This window comes from Mustela erminea, chromosome 16 (assembly GCF_009829155.1).
Source record: "Mustela erminea isolate mMusErm1 chromosome 16, mMusErm1.Pri, whole genome shotgun sequence".
NCBI classification, from domain to species: domain Eukaryota; kingdom Metazoa; phylum Chordata; class Mammalia; order Carnivora; family Mustelidae; genus Mustela; species Mustela erminea.
This window is the reverse complement of record NC_045629.1, coordinates 19,384,905-19,407,048: the sequence shown is the minus strand read 5'-3', so window position 1 is coordinate 19,407,048 and position 22,144 is coordinate 19,384,905. Positions and strand designations below refer to the sequence as shown.

At 36.9% G+C, this 22,144-nt stretch overlaps 1 protein-coding gene across 1 annotated transcript in view; it reads left to right on the top strand.

Moving 5' to 3' along the window:
- Positions 1 to 22,144, top strand: part of CPA6 (carboxypeptidase A6) — a 357,356-nt gene that overhangs the window by 253,417 nt on the left and 81,795 nt on the right. Inside the window, exon 3 of the mRNA XM_032315817.1 lies at positions 17,857 to 17,981. Coding sequence (XP_032171708.1) covers positions 17,857 to 17,981 — 125 coding nt within the window. The remainder of the gene's footprint in view (positions 1 to 17,856; positions 17,982 to 22,144) is intronic.

The following is a 22,144-nucleotide window of genomic DNA, read 5'->3' as shown; positions in this document are numbered from 1 at the left end:
AGCCTGTGCCCTTCAAATTCAGAAGAGTTTCAGGGATATAAGAAAAACATACTGCAAATAAATCTGTCTTCAGATATTACAGAGAGTACATGAACTGTGTTTTTGAAAAATTTTTCTAAGGATCCAAATTCATCAATAAATGATCAGTGTCCACACACAGTGGAATAGATCTATGTGTATTTACTTGAAAAATGTCCTTGATACATTACCTAGTGAAAAAAAAATCAAATGCCTAACAGTTCTGCTTATTAAGTAGTTAGGTCTGAAAAACTTAATAGTGGTATTCTCAAGGCATTTCTCCCATGGTGCTCCATGGCACCAGCTGTTTAGGAAATACAGCATGGGATATATACCTGGGAGTAAAACTGATGTATTGAAAAATACATGTTTATTTTTTATGAGAAATTGTCAGGTGCTCTCCAAAACCTTTCTATCAATGTGCTCCAGGAGCAGTGTAAGAAATTTCACATCACTTTACCCTCCAGACTCCATTTGGTGTTGTCAGACTCTTTAATGTTTGTAACTCTCAGGTCTGTGTGCTATTATTTTATTTTGACTTAATGTATATTTCATTGATTACAAAGGAGACTAAGCCCATCTTCTCATGATGTTACCAGTTGCCTGTCTCTGGAGGACAGGCATGTTTCAAACCAGAATAATATTAATATAATAAAAATCATTATATAATATAAATGAAATATTAGTTATAAATATAAATAAATAATATAAATATATAGTAAAATATACAAGAATTGAGAGGAATAAGGAGGTGGCAAAAACTTTGTTAATGAAAAAGGTAGTATTCTCTGCCAGTAATCAACATTCTCTTATAGAATTCAAATGGTCTTTCTTAAATTATTGCTCTTTTTCCTCCCACTTAGTTTTGTGTTCTCCCAGTTTGTTTATGTACTTAAGGATACACATATTTTTGCAAAAATGACATCATACTATACCCACCATTCTTTTTATTTTCAGCTTTATTGAGATATTATTTATACAAGCATGTACAAGTTTAAGGTATACAACATGTTGATATGATACACTTACTTCAAAATGATTACCACTACAGCATTAACTAACACCTCCATCACATCACATAATTACCATTTCATTCTGGAGATGAAAACATTTAAGATCTAGTGTTTTAGCAACTTTGAAGTATAGGATATAGTATTGTTAAGTGTAATCAAAATGCTGTACATTAGATCCCCAGAACTGATTCATCTTATTACTGGAAATTTATACCCTTTGACCACATCTCTAGATTTCTCTTACCCCAAATCCCTGATAACCACCACTCTACTCACTGTTTCTATAAAATTAGCTGTTTTAGGTTTCACGTGTAAGTGATATCATACAACATTTTTCTTCTTCTGTCTTAGTTTGCCTAGCATAATATCTTCCACACTCATCCATTGTCCCAAACGACAGGATTTCCTTCTTTCTCATGGCTGAATAATATCTGCTATATATATTCTCTGTCACTTAAGAGACATACCATATTATATCAATTTCAGGTATAAAATCTAATGATTCAGCACTTCACACTGTTGTGAAATGAATACCATAATAAAACTACTCACCATCCATCACCATAAAAAGTTACAAAAAAAATTTTTTTTTCTTATGATGAGAACTTTCAAGATCTGCTCTCTTGGCAACCTTCAAATACATGCTACAATACCATTCACTACAGACACCATGCTACAGACACAGTCCCCATGAGCTATTCACTTCCCAGCTGGAAGTCTGTACTTTCCATTCCCCCATCCTCTCTTTTGCCCAGCCCCAACTCCATTTCCTCCTGGCAACCACCACTCTGTTCTCTATATCCATGCATTTTGTTATGTTGTTTGTTAGTTTTTAAGATTCCACATATAATTGAGATCATATGTTATTTGTCTTTGCTTATCTGACTTACTTTACTTAGATCAAGGTGCATCCACATTGTCACAAATGGCAAGATTTCATTCTTTTTTTAATAGTAAAGTAGTACTCCATTGTGTATATATGCCAAATCTTTATCCATTCGCACATCAATGCGTGCTAAGGTTGTTTCCATATCTTGGCTGTTGTAAATAATGCCGCAGTAAACATAGAGGTGTGTATATCCCTTTAAGTTAATGTTTTTGTTTTATTTAGTTAAATACCCAGAAGTAGAAATACTGAATCATACGGCAGTTCTATTTTTAATGTTTTGGGAAACCTCCATACTGTTTTCCACAGTGACTCCACCAATTTACATTCCCACAAACAGCTTGCAAGTGTTCCCTTTTCTCCACATCCTTACCCAAACTTGTTGTTTTTTGTCTTTTGATAATAGCCATTCTAACTGGTACAAGGTGATATCTCATTGTGGTTTTGATTTGCATTTCCTTGATGATTAGTGGGGTTTAGCATCCTTTCATCTGCCTGTTGGTCATCTGTTTTCTTCTTCTGAAAAATGTCAACTGAGGTCCTCTTCCCATTTTTAAAGTGGATTGTTTGATTTGTTCTTGTTCAGCTGAGTATGTATGAGTCCTCAGTATATTTTGCATATTAACCCCTTATTGGATATATTTTCTGTAAATAGTTTCTTCCACCTAGTAGATTACCTCTTTGTTTTGTTGATGGTTTCCTTTACTATGCAGAGGCTTTTTAGTTTTATGTAGTTCATTTGTTTATTTTTGTTTTTGTTGCTTTTGGAATATCTTGGAATCAGAGCCAAAATAACATTATCAAGACCAATATCAGTGTTTACCATCTGTATTTTATCCTAGAATTTAATCCATTTTATATGCCATAAGACAATAATCCAGTTTTTTTTCTTGCCTCTGGCTCTCTGGCTTTCCCAAAACCATTTATTAAAAAGACTGTCCTTTCCCTATTGTCTACTCTTGCCTCCTTCATCATAAATTAATTGACCATATATGCATAGTTTATTTCTGGACTTTCTTTCTATCCCATTTGATCTGTGTGTCTGCTTTTATGCCAATACCATACTACTTTGATTATCATAACTTTGTAATATAGATTGAATTCAGGGAGTATGATGCTTCCAGCTTTGTTCTTCTTTCTCAAGACCGCTTTGGCTATTCAGGGTGTTTTGTGGTTCCATACAAATTTTAGGATTTTTTTTTTCTATTTCTGTGGAAAATACCATTTGGATTTTGATTGGGAGTACATTGGATCTACAGATCTTTGGGTAGTATGAACATTTTAAAATAGCAGTACCCCCAATCCATGAGCATGGGTTATCTTGCCATTTATTTGTGTCTTCTTCCATTTTTTTTTTATCACTGTATTATGGTTTTCAGTGTAGAAGTATTTCACTTCCTTGGTTAAATTTATTCTAGGTATTTCTTTCTTTTATCTTTCTATTTAATCCCCATCCCCTATTTCCCCCAAACTCCCACCTCACCCTCACCTAGTAACCATCAGTTTGTTCTCTACAGTAAAGAGTCTATTTCTTAGTCTGTCTTCTTTTTCCTTTGCTCATTTATTTTGTTTCTTAAATCCCACATATGAGTGAATCACATTTATCTTTCTCTGACTGACTGATTTGCTGAGGTTTATACTCTCTAGCTCTGTCCTTGGTGTTGCAAATGGCAAGATTTTATTCTTTTGGGGGGCTCTGTAATATTCCATTGTATTGATACATCACATCTTCTTTACCCATTCATCTATCAATGGGCAGTTGGGTTGCTTCCATAGTTTGGCTACTATAAATAATCCTGAAATAAACATAGGAGTGCATGTATCCCTTTGAATTAACGTTTTTGTATTTTGGGGGGAGAAGGGGAGGTTCAATACCTGGTAGTGTGATTACTGGATCATAGGGTAGATCCATTTTTAACTTTTTGATGAAGTTCCATCCTGTTTTCCTCAGTGGCTGCGCAAGTTTGCATTCCTAGCAACTTTGAACAAATGTTCCTTTTTCTCCACATCCTCACCAACATTTGTTTCTTGTATTTGTGATTTTAGCCATTCTGACAGGTATGAGGATGATGTCTCACTGTAGTTTTGATTTGCATCTCTGTGACAAGTGATATTCATCTTTTCCTGTGTCTGTTGGCTATCTGGAAGTTTCCTTTGGAGAAATGTCTATTCAGGTCATCTGCCCATATTGTAATTGGATTATTTTTCTTTTGGGTATTGAGTTGTATCAGTTCTTTATAGATTTTGGATACTAACCTTTTATCAGATATGTCATTTGCATATATCTTCTCCTGTTTAGCAGTTTGTTTTTGTTTTGTTAATTGTTTTCCTTGCTGTGTGCTTTTTATTTCAATGTAGTCCCAATAATTTATTTTCATTTTTGTTTCCCTTGCCTCAAGAGACATATCTAGAAAATGTTGCTATAACCAATGTCAGAGAGATTACTGCCTATGTTCTCTTCGAGGGTTTTTATTATTTCAGGTCTCACATTAGGTTTTCAGTGCAGTTTGAGTTTATTTTTGTGTATGGTGAAAGAAAGTAGTCCAGTTTCATTTGCATGTGGTTGTCTAGTTTTCCCAGCACGATTTGTTGGAAAGACAGTCTTTTTCCCATTGTGTATTCATTCCTCCTCTGTCAAAGATTAATTGACCATCTAATTGTATGTTTATTTCTGGGTTTTCTGTTCTATTCCATTGATCCATGTGTCTATTTTTATGCCAGTGCTATACTATTTTAATTGTTACTTCTTTGTTAATATAACCTTAAGTCTGGAATTGTATTACTTCCAGTTTTGTTTTTCTTTTTCAAGAGTGTTTTGGTTATTCAAGGTCCTTGTGGTTCCATACAAATTTTGGGATTGTTTGTTCTAGTTCTGTGAAAAATACTGTTTGTATTTTGATAGCAATTGTGTTAAATTATAGATGGCTTTGGGTTGTATAGACAATATTTGTTCTTCTAACCTATAAGCATGAAGTGTCTTTCCATTTCTTTGCATCATCTTGAATTTATTTCATCAATGTTTTATAGTTTTCAGAGTACAGGTCTTCCACCTCCTTGGTTAAGTTTATTCCTAGATATTTTATTGTTTTTGGTGTGATATAAATGGGATTGTTTTCTTAATTTCATTTTCTGCTTCATTATTAGTGTATAGGAATGCAACAGATTTCTGTATGTTGATTTTGTATCCTACAACTTTACCTCATTCATTTATCAGTTCTAGAGTTTTTTTGGTGGAGTCTTTAAGGGTTTCTATATATAAATCATGTCATCTGCAAATAGTGAGAGTTTTGCTTCTTCCTTACCAATTTGGATGCCTTTTGTTTCTTTATGTTGTCCCTAGGACTTCCAGTATTGTGTTGAATGAAGTGGCCAGAATGGACATCCTTGTCTTATTCCTAACCTAAGGGAAAAGCTCTGCTTTTTACCATTGAGTATGATGTTGACTGTGAGTTTTTCATATAAGGTCTTTATAGACATACTTTGCAAAGGGTTTTTTATCTTGAGTGGATGTCATACTTTGTCAAATACTTGTCTGCATCTACTGAGATGATCATATGATTTTATGATGTGATGCATATTGTCGATTGTTTTGTGAATATTGAACCACACTTGCATGCCAGGAACAAATTCCACTTTATTGTAATGAATAATTTTTTTAATGTATTGTTGGACTTGGTTTGCTAATATTTTGTTGAAAGTTTTTGTATCTGTATTCTTGAGAGATAGTGGCCTGTAGTTTCCTTTTTTTATATCTTTATCCCAGTTTTGGTATCAGAGTGATAGCACCCTCACAGAATGAATTTGAAGTTTGCCTTCCTCTTGTATTTTTTGGAATAGTTTGAGAAGATAGGTATTGACTTTTCTTTAAAATTTTGATAGAATTCACCTGTGAAGCTAACTAGTCCTGGACTTTGGTTTGGGTAGTTGTTTTATTATTATTATTATTATTATTATTATTATTATTACTGATTCAATTGCATTGTTGGTAATTGGTCTGTTCAAATTTTCTCTTTCTTCCTGCTTTAGTTTTGGTGAGTTATATGTTTCCAAGAATTTTTCCATTTCTTCTAAGCTGTCCAATTTGTTGGCATCTAGGTTTTCATAATGTTGTTTCAATTGTTTGCAATTGACAATAAAATTTTCTCTTAAATTCTCTTTCTGGTAGTTTGATGTTACTGTATAGAAACACAAGTTTTTTGTGTGTTTATTTTGTATTATGTAACTTTCCTGAGTTTATTAGTTCCAACAGGTTTTTTTTTAAGTCTTTAGGGTTTTCCATATATAAAATCATGTCTTCTGCAAATAATGATAGCTTTGCTTCTTCCTTTGCAATGTGGATGCCATTTATTTCTCTTTCTTGTCTAATTGGTTAGAACTTCCAATACTGGGTTAAATAAAACTGGGTTTTCCTGATCTTACAGGAAAATCTTTTAGCCTTTTTCATTGACTATCATTTTAGCTGTGGGTTTGTCATTTGTGGCCTTTATTATATTGAGGTATGTTCCCTCTATACCTATGTTCTTGAGAGTTCTTATCAAATGTTTCCCTGCATCTATTGATATGATCATATTGTTTTTATTCTTTATTAATGTAATTGATTACATTGATTGATTTGGAGATGTTCAACCATCTTTGCATCCCTGAAATAAATACCACTTGATTGTGGTGTGTCATTTTTTAAATGTATTGTTGAATTCAGTTTGCTAATATTTTGTTGAGAAATTTGGCGTTTATATATATCAGAAATATTTACTGGTGCTTTTTTTTACAATGTCTTTATCTCATTTTGTTATCTTGGTAATTAATTAAAGTGAGTTATGAAGTGCTCCCTACTCTTCAGATTTTTGGAATTTCTGGAGAAAGATATGCAGTAAATCTTCTTTAAATGTTTCTTAGGATTCATCAGTGAAGCTGTCTGGTCCTGGACTTTGGTTTGTTGGAAGGTTTTTGATAAATGATTCAATATCACTACTAGTTATAAGTCAATTTGTATTTTATTTTTCTTCATGATTCAATAACATATAGACTGTTTCTAGAATTTTATATATTTCTTCTAGGTTTTTGGTGTGTAATTATTTGTAGTAGTCTCATGATCTTTTGTATTTCTATGGTATGTGTTATAATCTTTCCTTTCTCATTCCTGACCTTATTTGAACCTTCATTTTTTTATTCCTGGTGAGTCTAACTAAAGTTTTGTCAGTTTTGTCTTTTCAAGGACCAGTCTTAGCTTCATTGATTTTTTTTCTATTTTCCTTTTATCCTCTATTTCCACTCTAATCTTTGTTATTTCCTTCCCTTCTAACTTTAGGCTTTGTTTGTTCTTTTTTCTAGTGCCTCTAGGTATAAAGTTAGATTGAGATGTTTCTTGGTTCTTAAAGAGGTTCTTAAAGTATTGCTATGCACTTCTTTCTTAGAACTACTTCTACAGCATTCCACAATTTTGGTAAATTGTGTTTCCATTTTCATATCTCAAGATAGATTTTTTTTTCTCGTTTGATTTCTTTATTGACGCATTGGTTGTTTGGTACCAGGTTTCTTAATCTCTACATATTTGTAATTTTTCCAGTTCTCTTTTTTCAGTTGCTTTCTAGGTTCATAATATGTGATCAGGAAAAAATGCTTGATATAATTGCAATCTTCTTAAATTTACAGTTTTTAGTGACTTAACATATCTCCTGGAGAATGTTTTAAATAAACATATAAAAATGACATAGCATATGTTATATATATGATATATTTATTCTGGCCTAATGTGTCATTTATAGCCAATGTTTCCTTACAGTTTTCTGTCTGGGTGATCTATCCATTGATGTAAATGTGGTATTAAAGTCCCCCATTATTATTGTATTGCTGTCAATTTCTCCCTTTAGGTCTGTTAATATTTGATGTATATATTTAGATGTTTTAAATCTGGGTCCAAAAATATTTACAAATGTTACATCCTTTGTTAAACTGACCTCCTTATCATTATGCAATGTCTTTTATTTGTCTTTTATTACAGTCTTTGTTTTAAATTTTATTTTGTCTGGTGCAAGTTTATCAGCTCTCCTTTGGTTTACATTTGTGTGGAACATCTTATTCCATTCTTTCACTTTCAGACTTTGTGTTTCATTACATTTAAAGTGGGTTTCTTTTATGCAGTATATAGATAGGTCTCCTTGTTTTATCCTTTTAGCCACTCTAGGTTTTTTGATTATAGAATTTAGTCCATTTACATTTAAGCAATTTTACTAATTGGTGTGTACTTATTGCCTTTTTTGTTAACTGTTTTTTGGGATGTTTGGTTCCTCTTGTTTCTTCTTCTCTTGCTCTCTTCCTTTGTGGTTTAATGACTTTCTTAAATGTTATGCTTAAATCCTTATCTTTTGTGTTTCTACTATAGGTTTTTGTTTTGTGGTTGTCATGAGGCTCACACATAACAGCCTAATATGTAACATTCTATTTTAAGTTGATAGCAAGTTAATTTGAAAGCATTCAAAAACTAAATTTTCTCCCCTCAACATAGTACGTTTTAATGTCACATTTTCTTTTCTTTTTTTTTTTTCTTTTTCAAGTTCTTATTTAAATTCTAGGTAACATACAGTGCAATATTAGTTTCAGGTATAGAATGTAGGATTCTTCACTCACATACAATACCCACTGCTCATGACAACAAATGTTCTTAATACCCATCCCCTATTTAACCTATCCCCCTACCCACCTCCCCTCCAGTAACCATCAGTTTTATCTCGATACATAAGTCTTTCCTGATTTGTCAAAGATAAGTTGAGCACATAGTTGAGGGTCCATTTCTGGGTTTTCTGTTCTGTTCCATTGATCTATGTGTCTGTTTTTCTGCCAATACCATGCTGTTTTGGTGATCACAGCTTTGTAATATAGCATGAAGTCAGGCAACGTGATGCCCCTAGCTTTGTTTTTCTTTTTCAACATTCCCTTGGTGACTCAGAGTCTTTTCTGGTTCCATACAAAATTTAGGATTGTTTGTTCCAGATCTTTGAAAAATGCCAATGGTATTTTAATATGGATGACAATGAAAGTGTAGATTGCTCTAGGCAGTATAGACATTTTAACAATGTTTATTCTTCCAATCCATGAAGCATGGAACATTTTTCCATCTTTTTGTCTCTTCCTCAATTTCATAAGTATTCTGTAGTTTCTAGAATATAGATCTTTTACCTCTTTGGTAGTTTTATTCTTGGGTATCTTATGGTTTTTGGTGCTATTGTAAATGGAATCAATTCTCTAATTTCTCTTTCTACATCTACATTGTTAGTATATAGAAAAGCAACTGATTTCTGTGCATTGATTGTAGCGCTATTTTTAATTTTCTGAGGAACCTTCACTCTGTTTTCCAAAGTGGCTTTACCAAGTTGCATTCCCACCAGCAGTGTAAGAGGGTTCCCATTGCTTCACAACCTCTCCAACACTTTTATTTCTTGCCTTGTCAATTTTTGCGGTTTTTGTTTGTTTTGTTTTGTTTTGTTCCATTTTATTTTATTTTATTTCTTTTCAGTGCTCCAACATTCATTGTTTATGCAGCACACCCAGAGCTCCATGCAATACATGCCCTCCATAATACCCACTACCAGGCTCACCCAACCCCCCACTCCCCTCCCCTCTAAAACCCTCAGTTTGTTTCTCAGAGTCCATAGACTCTTATGGTTTGTCTCCTCCTCCAATATCCCCCAACTCACTTCTCTGCTCCATCTCCCAATGTCCTCTGTGTTATTCCTTATGCTCTACAAGTAAGTGAAACCATATGATAATTGACTCTCTCTGCTTGACTTATTTCACTCAGCATAATCTCCTCCAGTCCCATCCATGTTGATACAGAAGTTGGGTATTCATCCTTTCTTATGGAGACATAATACTCCATTGTATATATGGAGCATATCTTCTTTATCCATTCATCCATTGAAGGACATCTTGGTTCTTTCCACAGTTTGGCGACTGTGGCCATTCCTGCTATAAACATTGAAGTAGAGATGGTCCTTCTTTTCACTACATCAGTGTCTTTGGGGTAAATACCCAGTAGTGCAATTACAGGGTTATAGGGAACCTCTATTTTTAATTTCTTAAGGAATCTCCACATTGTTTTCCATAGTGGCTATACCAACTTGCATTCCCACCAGCAGTGTAATAGGGTTCCCCTTTCTCCACATCCTCTCTAATACATTTTGTTTACTGTCTTGTTGATTTTGGCCATTCTAACTGGTGTAATGTGGTGTATCTCAGTGTGGTTTTGATTTGAATCTCCTGGTGAGATGCCTAATGATGATGAACATTTTTTCATGTGTCTGTTAGCCATCGGTATGTCTTTGGAGAAGTGTCTGTTCATGTCTTCTGCCCATTTTTTGACGTGATATCTGTCTTTTGGGTGTTGAGTTGGGAAGTTCTTTATAGATCTTGGATGTTAGCCCTTTTTCTCTAGTGTCACTTGCAAACGTCTTCCATTCTGTGGGTTGCCTGTTTGTTTTGTTGACTCTTTCCTTTGCTATGTAGAGCTTTTTATCTTGATGAAGTCCCAAAAGTTCATTTTTGCTTTTGTTTCCCTTGCCTCTGGAGATGTGTCTTAAAAGAAATTGCTGTGGCCAATTTTGAAGAGGTTGCTGCCCATGTTCTCCTCTAGGATCTTAATGGATTCTTGTCTCACATTGAGGTCTTTCATCCATTTAGAGTTTATCTTCATGTATGGTAAAAGAGAATGGTCCAGTTTCATTCTTCTAAGGAATCTTTCTTTAGTACTTATAAGTTTTCAAATGTTCACTTACAGGGCACGAATTAAGTAGTATCAACTCTTTTACATGAGAAAGTTGGTACTTTTACATGAGAAAGTGCGGTACTACAAAGATGCAGGGTACCAGGATCAGTGTCGTTGAGTTCCTAATTTCTCCTGGATAGACCATCACAAGGCTACTTCCTTGTGAAGGTCATTCCATAACCCCAACACCCCTATCACTCAAATTACCTTCAAGCCATTCTGGCTAGATATTGCAGGGAGAACCCACCCCTCATTTGTCATTCCATTAGTTATCACATGACCTCAGTAAAACAGTGGTCATCCTGAGATGAGGAAAAGCAGCTCTGGCAGCCAGGCCCAGCCTGGCAGTAACAACGAAAGCTTGATGTTCTCCTGTTAGACCTTGATGTTCTCCAGTCAAGACCATTTTGTGTTCTTCATGAAATAAGAAAAAAACAAGACCACTCTGACCATATCTAAACAAAGACCAAAAAAAAAAAAAATTGTCCAAAAAATTGTCCAGAAAAATGACAAAACCTCCCTCCCCCGCCTTTTTTTTTTTTTTTTCTGGTATGACTATTGCTTCTTTATCACTTATAGCCCCAATTGTTTCTTTCACCTTCTAGATAAAATTATCAGGATATCCAGTGATGAATTTCCCCTCATTCTGATAATATTCAACCAAAGAAAAATCTCAGTTCCTTAATCCCATCCAAAATCACCTAACACAAGCCCAAATCCCCTTAGTTCTTTAACACCATCTTTCTGGGATTACCCCTTCTTGAAACAAGCAAATCAATTAAATCTTTTTTCAGCATGCTTATTTCGTATCTTATTGGACTGATGTACATTTCATCACTTCTGAGAAATAAAGCTAACATAGGGCTAATGTAGAATAGGGAAGGGGAAGAAGCCATCCACAAATTTGAGTAAACTAGAAAAGTACAGAAATCATTGGGTTGGAATGGAAGGAAAACAGAGGTGAAGAAAGGTTTCTAAAAAGAATAGACTTTGTTCTACTTATTGAGTCTGTGCTTTAGGGAAGTAATAACCTAGCATTTTGTAAAAGAGAGAGGATGAAGCTAGGTAAAATGAGTCCCAGAATTTTAACAACCTACCAAGTGCCTTTGGTTTGTAAGGGACAATATTCTCTGGCTAAGTTTCTTTCCAGCATTCCCCTAATATCTGAAATGTTAATAAGTCATAAGAGGTAGAACAAAGACAATAATAACCATAAAATATAAGCATTTCTTTAACTATGTTGCTAAAATGGCCACTCTGGTCATCAGAAAAGTATGTAGTACTGTGACCTAAGAAACAGCATATTCTAAGATTAAACTTAATGAAAATTAAAAATTTAAAGACCTGTGAGTTGGGAGTACCTAGGTTGCTCAGTCGGTTAAAAGTCTGCCTTTACCTCAGGTCATAATCTCAAAGTCCTGGGATTGAGTCCTGCATTGGTCTCCCTGCTTAGCAAGGAATCTGCTTCTCCCTCTGCTCCTCATGATCTCTCTCTCTCTCTCTCTCTCTCAAATAAGTAAATAAAATCTTTAAAAAAAACTAAACACTCGTGAGTCAAGAAGTGGGATGAGTGGACAAAATTGAAGTGGACTACCTTATCAATTTTTTGGTAAGAGGAACTAGAATTAGAGTCCAGAAATACTATGGAGCAGTTTTAGAGAGAGCACATATCTGAAAAAATGAAAGATAAAAATGGGTTATTTCATTTATTCCATCTACAGAATATTTAGTGCCTTCTGTGGCATGCATGGTTTTAAGCACTAGAGGTATGGGCAGAAGGGGAGAATTTTACAGTTTCTGTTCTCATGAAGCTAATAGGAAAATGGATATTGATATGACAATTGCAATAGGGTGAATCATAGATCCCCAAAATGTATGCCTATTCCCTAACCCCTAGAAATTGTGAACATGGCCTAATTTGAAAAAAAAATTTTTAAACGCACTTAAGGATCTCAGATAAGAACATCCAGAATTACCCAGATATCTCCTGAATCCAAAGACAAGTATCCTTAGAAGTTATGGAAGAGAAGATACAGACACATATGAGAAGACCATGTAAAGATGGAAATGGATACTGGGGAGATATGGCCACAAGCCAAGGAATGCCTGGAACCACCAGAAGCTGGAAGATGCAAGGAAGGACCTCCCCTGGATGCTTCGGAGAGAGTATTGCCTGTCAATACCTAGATCTTGGACTTCTGGCCTCCGGAACTGTGTGAGACTATATCTCTGCTGTTTTAACCCATCTGAGATGTTGAAATTTATTATAGCAGCCCTAGAAACTAATATAATTATCTATAAGAATAAGATGTAATTAAAAGTTCCATGAAAGCAGGTAACAACAGTACTTGACCTTGGGTGTCAGAAAATCTTCTCAAGAGGTCAGAGACAAAAATCCTAAAAGAAGACACAAGGTTAAATGGATTCAGAACAAAAACACAATCTCAAGGGTAAATAAGAGAAGATACTTTCCTGTGCATTAAGATTTTATGGGTGTTAATATGTAATTAATATGATTATGTAAATTAAACCCTAGTTGACTACAAACTTGATATGGAGGTTTCATACTTAGAAACCTATTATGTGACACATAAGTGCTCAATACTTTTCCAAACCAACAAAAAGTAGAGTAAATATAGAGTAAGACTCTCCTCTCTTGTGCTTCTGCGTTACTTTAAGTGCCTGGGAGGCAGACCATCTGTTCCCAAGCTGAAGAAACACCAGATGTCTTCCCATACCCACATGAAAGACTTACTCTGAAACTGTTGGGGGACACTGACTGCACCTCCACAAATACCTGTGCCAGGTATGTAATCAGCCATGGGCCTAAAAGACAGGTGGATCATGAAGCCTGGACCAAGCCAATAAATAAACACAGCACAAGGACCAGAAGAGCCATGAAATTAGTGCCAGACTAAAATATGACAGTTTTTCATTGCAAATAAATTATTTTTGAATTTTGAATCATTTACCATATAACAAATGACTCCTGTTCACCAGGTGCTATTTAAAGCATTTTATAGGGGTGCCTGGGTGGTTCAGTCAGTTTGGCTCAGATCATGACCCCACAGTCCTGGGAGTCCTGCAACGCACCCCCTGATGAGAGGGAGCCTGCTTCTGCCTCAACCCACCCCACCCCCCACCACTGCTTGTGAGCTCTCCCTCCCTTTCAAATAAATAAATAAAATCTAAAAAAAATAATAAAATAAAGCATTTTATAAGTATTGATTAGTTTAAGCCTAAGAAATCTATAAAATATATGGTATTTATAGCTTCATTTTATAAATGAGAAGACAAGCAGAGAGAGCTGAAGTAAGTTACCCAGAGTCACACAGCAGCAGAACTGGGATCCAGACGCATCCTGTCTTGAGTTTCAAAATTTATGCTCTTAATGATTATATTTACTATATTCTCTATTATCCCATAACAGTAACAACCAAGAAGTGCAATTATCATCTTCATTTTACAGATGAAGAAAGTGAGGCCCAAAGAGATGAAGGAACTCATCCTACATTACACAGATGCTAATTGTAGAGAGCTTCAATATAATTACAGGAAGTCAAACTCTAGAGTCCAGGGAATTAACCAGCAGATTATCATGACTTCAAATCCAGCTGTTTGCCCTTGTGTTAGGAAACATTCCAGCCTTGCTCATATTCTTGGTTTATTTATTGCTTCCCCTCCTCCTTAAAGTTGTCTATAGGTTTTAATGTTTGTTCATTTTACTCAGAAACACTCAAAATAAAACTTTATCTTTACTACTTCTAGCTTTTTTTAGATATACTTTTCAAAAAGAAAAAAATAGCTAATATTTTTTAAGATTTCACTGTATGCCAGACTCTCTGCTGTGTGTTTCACTTCTATTTTTTCCTACTCATCCTACAGAAAAGACTGTAGGTAGGTTTTTTTATTATCTTTATAGATAGATGAGGAATTTGAGGCTCAGAAATGTTAAAAGCTCCCCTGAAGTCAATACTACCAAAGCTCACATTCCATTTCAGGACCTTCAGATTCCAAAGTTCATACTCATACTCTTGATCACACACTAAATTGCCTCCACCTCTCTCTTTCTCTCTCCCCACCCACCACTTTTTTTTTTTAAGTAAGCTCCACAGTTAATGTGGAGACCAACATGGGCTTGAACTCACAACCCTGAGATCAAGACCTGAGCTGAAATCAAGATTCAAGATGGTTAACTGATTGAGCCATCCTGGTGCCCCTAAATTGCTTCCACCTCTTAAACAGATCTGACCATATGTGACTAGCAATCCTTTGAGGAAAGGAAAACATGGGAACAACCACCAGGTTTCAGGGCAAGAAGTTTCTGGAAAGGAGCCTCCTTTCCACCTGAGGCCATCCTGACAAGACAACTAATCCTTCATTGTCATCATCATAAACCCTCACGAGCTTTGCCATTCAAAGATAGTTTATCACTTTATCTGGATGTGGTCAGGCCCTAAGGAAATGATGGTAACCTGCCCCAGAGTAAACTGATCTCAACTTTGAAATACCTGCGTATTAATTTATAGGGTCAATAACCCCTGACAGGAAAGATTAGAGTAGGAGACCTGCAAACCAAACCTCCTCAAACACTAAGTCAAGAACTTGGAAATTGCCTATTTCCTCAGAAGACCCTAAACACACTTACCATACAGGCACTGGAGCTAAGCACTTCCAGTGTCACCATTTTGGAGCTCTGCATCCTTGGAAAATTGACTCTGCTTCTATGAATCTGAGTCTTCTCTCTCGCTCTCTCTTTTTTAGATTTTATTTATTTGTGATAAAGAGAGCCTGAGAGAGAGAGAGAGAGAGAGATCACAAGAAAGGGGAGTGGGAGAGGGAGAAGCAAACTCCCTGCCCATCAGGCAGCCCAATGCAGGACTTGATCCTAGGACTCTGGGACCATGACCTGAGCTGAAGGCAGCTGCTTAACTCACTGAGCCACCCAGGTGCCCTCGTTCTTTAAATGTCTCTACCATTAACTCCTACCTGAAGGCATTATTGAAAAGATCAGAAATACCTATAAAGTAGGGGCACTTTACAAATGTCACATGAGTATTACTCTCCCCTGTATCTTGATATGGGCATGTGCCTGCCACCCAGATTGAAATACCCATGTTATGTATCCAAGTATCCTTTCCCCAAAATTTTACTGGAGAAAAGCTGATAATTCATTTTAACTTTCTTTCCTAATATCACAACAGAATACAATTCCCGATTTTGCAAATTGCTTTTGTTAGTTTCCTATAGACCAACTGCTTTGTCTGATGGCCTGTTTCCTAGGAAGCCCTCTCCAGGTCATGCTGTGGGGCGTGTCATTTCCACGGAACTCCCTACAGGGAAGCTACTTTCTTCTGCAGGATGAGGATTCTTATTTTAGCATGCACCCTAGAAAATGACACATAAAGGAATTTGCCAGAGTGGCTATTCATATTATTTTAGGTTCTTATGGCTCTCTACCCTCCAAATACAGCACTATTTCCTCGTCTTCACTGGCATTAAGGGATGGCAGCAAAACTTAATATAAAAAAACTGTCTCTGTAAAGGATTTAGAGGCAGGTCTCAAAGATGATTAAAGGATCAGAAAACCTAATGTGTAGAGAAAAGTGAAAGACACCAATGTACTTTATCTAACGGAGGCAAGAAACCAGACATCCCCTATTGAAAAATGGAACAAGAGAAAATGAAGCTGTGCTGCAGTGTGAGGGATGGGAAGAAAGATGTTTAGTCTTCTTAAATGTGGCTATGAGTTATGTTAGGATGTTGTCAGCCCTCCTCTTTTGGGGTCTTAAAAGATGTGGTCTGGATACATCTACTGGGGACAGGTTTGTTCAGTCCTACATGTATCCTTGCCCAAGGGCTGACAGATGGATCAAATGACCTCTCAGCATCCCTTCCAGCCCACACTTCTGTTTTTCTATGATTGCTGGACTGGTATGAGAGCTGAGTCAGATTTGCCCTTGCAATTTTGAGGAGGAGTCAGCTGCTTTAAAAAAAAAAAAAAAAAAAAAAGGTAGACTCTTTGTCCCCAAAACAAATGCCTCTCTACCCTGTTTAAGATTAAATTATACCACCAGAGGTGTTATTTCCTTGAGCCACAAAGCATTTTTGGTCTTCTAGGGTTCCCTACCAGAATGCAGACACTGACATTTAAGTGAGGATCAAGTAACTAAACCTTATCAGATCAGAGATCAAGGCCCTGTGACAGACGAAGGCTGGAAATGCAGGAAGAGGAGAGTCCCAAATACAGAGAAGACAGAGACAGGACTGTAAAGGCAAATTTGGTCTAATCGAAAATTGTAGCCTGAGGCTACTCCATAAGGGAGGATAGGGCCCTCTTCCCTCCCCGCTGAGTTCAGTAATTCCTTCAAAGAATGCAGAACACTAGCTACCGGATGTGAAGCACCAGACAAGATGGAACACTGCAGTAAGACAAACACACTGCTGGCTCCTGCAAAACACTGAACATGGGGTGAACGTAGAGTAAATATTACATGGGGTCTCCACATATGCAACAGTGTGTTGCTGATGTACACAAGGCACTCTTCTGGGCATTTGGAATGGGGTGGTGACCAAATGGAGCTTACATTCTGATGAGATGAAACTAGGGAATGAAAGAAGCATGAGTTGCTCTAAGAACTCTGACAGAGAGACGAGCCTAGCTAAAAAGTCCAACCTGAGAAAGGGATGCTTCTATCACCATGGAAGCTTGAGTAGGGACTAGTACAGTGTATGCATTGGGGAAGGAAAAAATACCTGGAAAGTAGTCCATTTAAAGTTACCAAATGTTGCCAAGCTACCACAGTTTGTTGTATAGGAAAATAAAAGGTAATTTATATCTTTCTCTCTCTTATTCAAGTATTTGTGTAATAATTTTTAAGCATATCAAAGTCTACTTAAAACTGCTTTATCTAATTTTTACCTTGTGGCTTTAATGTATATTGGTCTTTAAACTGTTACTTGTCAATTATGATCAAATTCTATTATGGATATGATATAATTTGGAGACCTAAATCAAAATCAAGTAAAAGTTTTACCCTGTTGATAAAAGCATTGAGTTTAAATCCAAAATGTGTTTGTATTTCTGAATGTAAACAAGATGACATGTTTCACCTTGTGACATAGATCTTTCCCCACCTGCACGGAATATGAATTATAGGTTGGTTCCTGCACTACAGGTGGACCTGTGGCAGCCGAGCAGTATCTCCTATGTATCAAAAGGAGCAGTTACTGATGTCCATATTCCCCAAAATGGTTCCCAAGCCCTGTTAGCGTTCTTACAGGAAGCCAACATCCAGTACAAGTAAGCATTCTTTTTCACTTGCTTAATACATGAGTACTAAATTGAGCTGAATGAGAGGTATATTCAGGTTATTTACTGAGTGCCTACAACAGCATTTCAGGCACTGTTTTTCACACTGCAAAAACAGACACAAATGTAACACAGTTATAGTCACCTTTGTTGTGCTTACTACTGTAATGAAGGAGGGGAGATGAACCACACTGGCCTATCATTTCACCCTTAACACTAGGTGGCCAGCAGTCGCCAAACTGTGGAAAGAACCAAGATGCCCTTCAACGGATGAATGGAGAAGGAAGATGTGGTCCATATACACTATGGAGTATTATGCCTCCATCAGAGAGGAGGCAACTTTTGTAGCAACATGGATGGGACTGGAAGAGATTATGCTGAGTGAAATAAGTCAAGCAGAGAGAGTCAATTATCATATAGCTTCACTTATTTGTGGAGCATAACAAATAACATGGAGGACATGGGGAGATGGAGAGGAGAAGAGAGTTGAGGGAAATTGGAAGGGGAGGTGAACCATGAGAGACTATGGACTCTGAAAAACAACCTGAGGGTTTTGAAGGGGTGGGGGTTGGGAGGTTGGGGAAACCGGGTGGTGGGTATTAGGGAGGGCACATATTGCATGGAGCACTGAGTGTGGGGCAAAAAACAATGAATACCATTATGCTGAAAAGAAATAAAAAATAAAAGTAAATTTAAAATAAAAAAACACTAGGTGGCCAGTGTAAACAGAGATCTTCTCTGTGTGATGAAAGAAGAGCAGTCTAACAATGCCCAGAAAGTGGGTATGAATGCAGGGGGAGATAAAGCTTTCTGCAGGAGCAATGACACCTAAACACAGGATGAGCCTCAGGACTTGCAGGCAGAGGGGACAGTACAAGCAAAGGGAAGAAGCAGTATGCTACCTACTCAGGGAACTGAAGTGTTTGAGTCTTATCAGTGTACAAACTGGGAGTAGAAACAAAAGATGCTGGAGATATTGAGGGAAGACCAGGTTGTGGGAAGTCTGATGTGTACAGGGCTAGGATGTATGTGTGTGATGCTGTACACTGGGATGATGGAAGTAAGGGAGCCAGATACAAGTGGGGTGGAAGGGCAACAGGGGACTACAATAATAGTCCAAGTAAGAGGTTGTGAGGCATTGAGTCAGGACCAGAGTAGTGTGATCAGGAGAGTATTTAAAAAATAGTTAATAGGCAAAAACCCCTGGTCTCTGCACTTGGATGGATGTGGGAAGGAAGAAATCAAGCACAGCCCCAAATCGTCTAGCTTGGGCAATGGAGCAGATAGATTAAAATAGATCAGGTTATCTTGAAGTATTTGGTTTGGGTTGTTTGTATTTTTTTTTTAAGGAATAGTTACATAATAAGAATGAAGCAAACAGAAGATAGGCACAGGAGTCAAAGAAGAAATGAGAGACTTTCAAGAGGGAGAAACATTAGTGGTTCCAAGTGTGCAGCAATATCCAGCAAGAAAAGGACTGACCAGTTTCCTCTGGGTTTGGCAATGTAAATTGTGTTGGTAACTCTCATGGTGGAATGTGGGATTAAATTGTCAGGAGTAGAAGACAGAGAAAGACAGAAGTGAATAGGATATGGGAACATGGAGAAGCAGAGCAGACTACTGCTCTTAGAAATTAAAATAAGGAGAGAGGTAGAAAATAAGGAATGACTATAAGGAGATGCAGCATCAATGACCACTTGAAATTTGGAATTTTAGGGGGTAGGGAGCAATTTTTGTATGTCTGCAGGCTGAATGGAGGAACGAGTTAGGAAAGGAGACATTGATGGTACAAGATAGAATGCACCCATGGAAGAATGGGTTTGAGCACTAGGAAGGATACCTTATCCAGTAAGACTGAAGGGGTAAATGTAAGTCTAGTTAGGATTATAAAGAGGAGAGTCAACAACTTAAATAATAACTAATGGGTAATTTTTCTATATGGAATAGGAAGCAAAATTATCTACCAAAAGGGAAGAAATGGGGGCTGAAGAAATTTACCAAGAGAAAAACTGGGGTAAGAACTAATAACTGGTTGTTGAAAAGAAGGGAAATGGTAGTGCTCATGCAGAGTTGAGGCTTTGTTGGGTTAGGACCATGGAAAGATCAGCATGGCAAGGAAGTGGAGTTCCTAGTGAGATACTAGCTCAAATATTCATCCATGGTGTCAAATCTGGAGAGAAAAGGAGAAGAGTGTAGGAGGAATGGTGGAGTCAAATGGAAGAATCGGAAAGGGTGTAAGGATCATTATATGGAACGTAGATACAGCATAACTGAGGGCAACAAGGAAATGGAAGGAAGAAAATTTTGACAAAATGTAGGCTGGGATTAAGAGTCCTGGTATAGAACATTTATGGCTGGTGACAAATTCAGGGCGTAGTCATGGAAGATTTGGCTGAAGTGGAGTGTAAATCACCAAGACTGATGTGGTTGAGAATGAATGGACTAAATCACCAAAGAATCAATACAGCCGTTTTGAATTTCCTTGGGTGTTGGCAAGATTAGAGATAAAGAGACAGAATGTGCCCCTGGGACAGTAATTTCAGAGATTACACAGGAGTTAGAGGAAAGAAACAAGGAATGGCACAATGCCAAAGGCCAAATTAGCTTTTTCTAGAAGTATGGTTGATAGGAAAGGAGAAATGTGGATTTGGGAGGATGCTGTCCTCCATCCCTCTGGTCCCATGATAGGTGGATTGGCAGAAGAGAAAGCCACAAAAGAATCTATCCTTGAGAGAGTCCAATTTCTGTCAGGGAAAGAATACAAGAGGAGAGTTCTCTGAAGAGGTAAGAATGTAGGAAGTCTATTTACAGTGAAAGCAGGCTTCCAGCAGGCACAACATAGAATGAAGTGGAGGAGTGATGAAGAGTCAATGCAGGATGTGTGGGAGAAGGGCAGTGAATTAATGTGAATTAATGACATGGGAAGGAGTGACATACCTTTCATTTGGGAACCTAGGATTTCAGGGCTGAGAGGCATGATCTTAAGTGACTAACCTAAATTGCTCCAACTTTTCAGCAAATTGTTGTACTGTTAAAACTGGCAGGAAGGGGGCACCTGGGTGGCTCAGTGGGTTGAGCCGCTGCCTTCGGCTCAGGTCATGATCTCAGGGTCCTGGGATGGAGTCCCGCATCGGGCTCTCTGCTCAGCAGGGAGCCTGCTTCCCTCTCTCTCTCTCTCTCTCTCTGCCTGCCTCTCTGCCTACTTGTGATCTCTCTCTGTCAAATAAATAAATAAATAAATCTTTAAAAAAAAAAAAAAAACTGGCAGGAAGATCACTGATGATGTCTGATGGTAAGGCCTGGGATGGGCTCGTGGCTCTGTGAGTCAATAGTAAAAGCCTTAGTCTCTGGAAGCCTGAGTGAGCCACAGGGTGCAAAGCAGCAGTGACATTCTTACCTTGTCCACACAAATACTTCCCTGCCAGAAAGATAATTACACCCTTACTAAAGTACTGATATGCTTTTTACAGAAAGGTATTTTATCGTGCTTCTAGAACAGGGTAGAGTCACAGCTGTGCATAAAACTGTTGTTCATATTGAATACATTTTAGTCATTACTATAACTTCGAAGGTGTGCTTTGATTCTCTGAATGCCTGGAAGGAAGGAGTTTGGTAATTATATCTATAGGTGCTCAGCAACAACTCACATGCTTCATTAATTATAATTCAGTAGAAGGGAATATACCAGTTATTTTAACAAGTCTCTATTTCTTGCCATTAAATATAGGTCATGTAGAACTGATATAGAATAAAATAAAACACTTTTTGTCACAAAGAATGGAATCTAAAAAAAAAAATGAATGTTTTAAATCAGTTGTCTCCTCATGGAGGACAATCATTTAGAATTATTCATTTTGTTGGTCTCAAGATAACACGTAAGAGTCGATTAAATTCCACAGGGCAGTAGGTAGAGATAATTTTTAATTGACTTTTATCATTGTAGCCTAGGGTATTTTCAAAAGATTATCATTAACTCTGTACAACTACACATAATATATAGCTGTAGTCATCTTCAAGGCAGAGATAATGTGACCCCATGAGTCTGGCCCCTGGGTAATCAGTCCCTTTCAATGACATGATAGATGAGATGACTCATTCTGTTATAAAAAATTCAATCATTTTATAAATTAAATACCTGTAAAAATTGGCAGTGG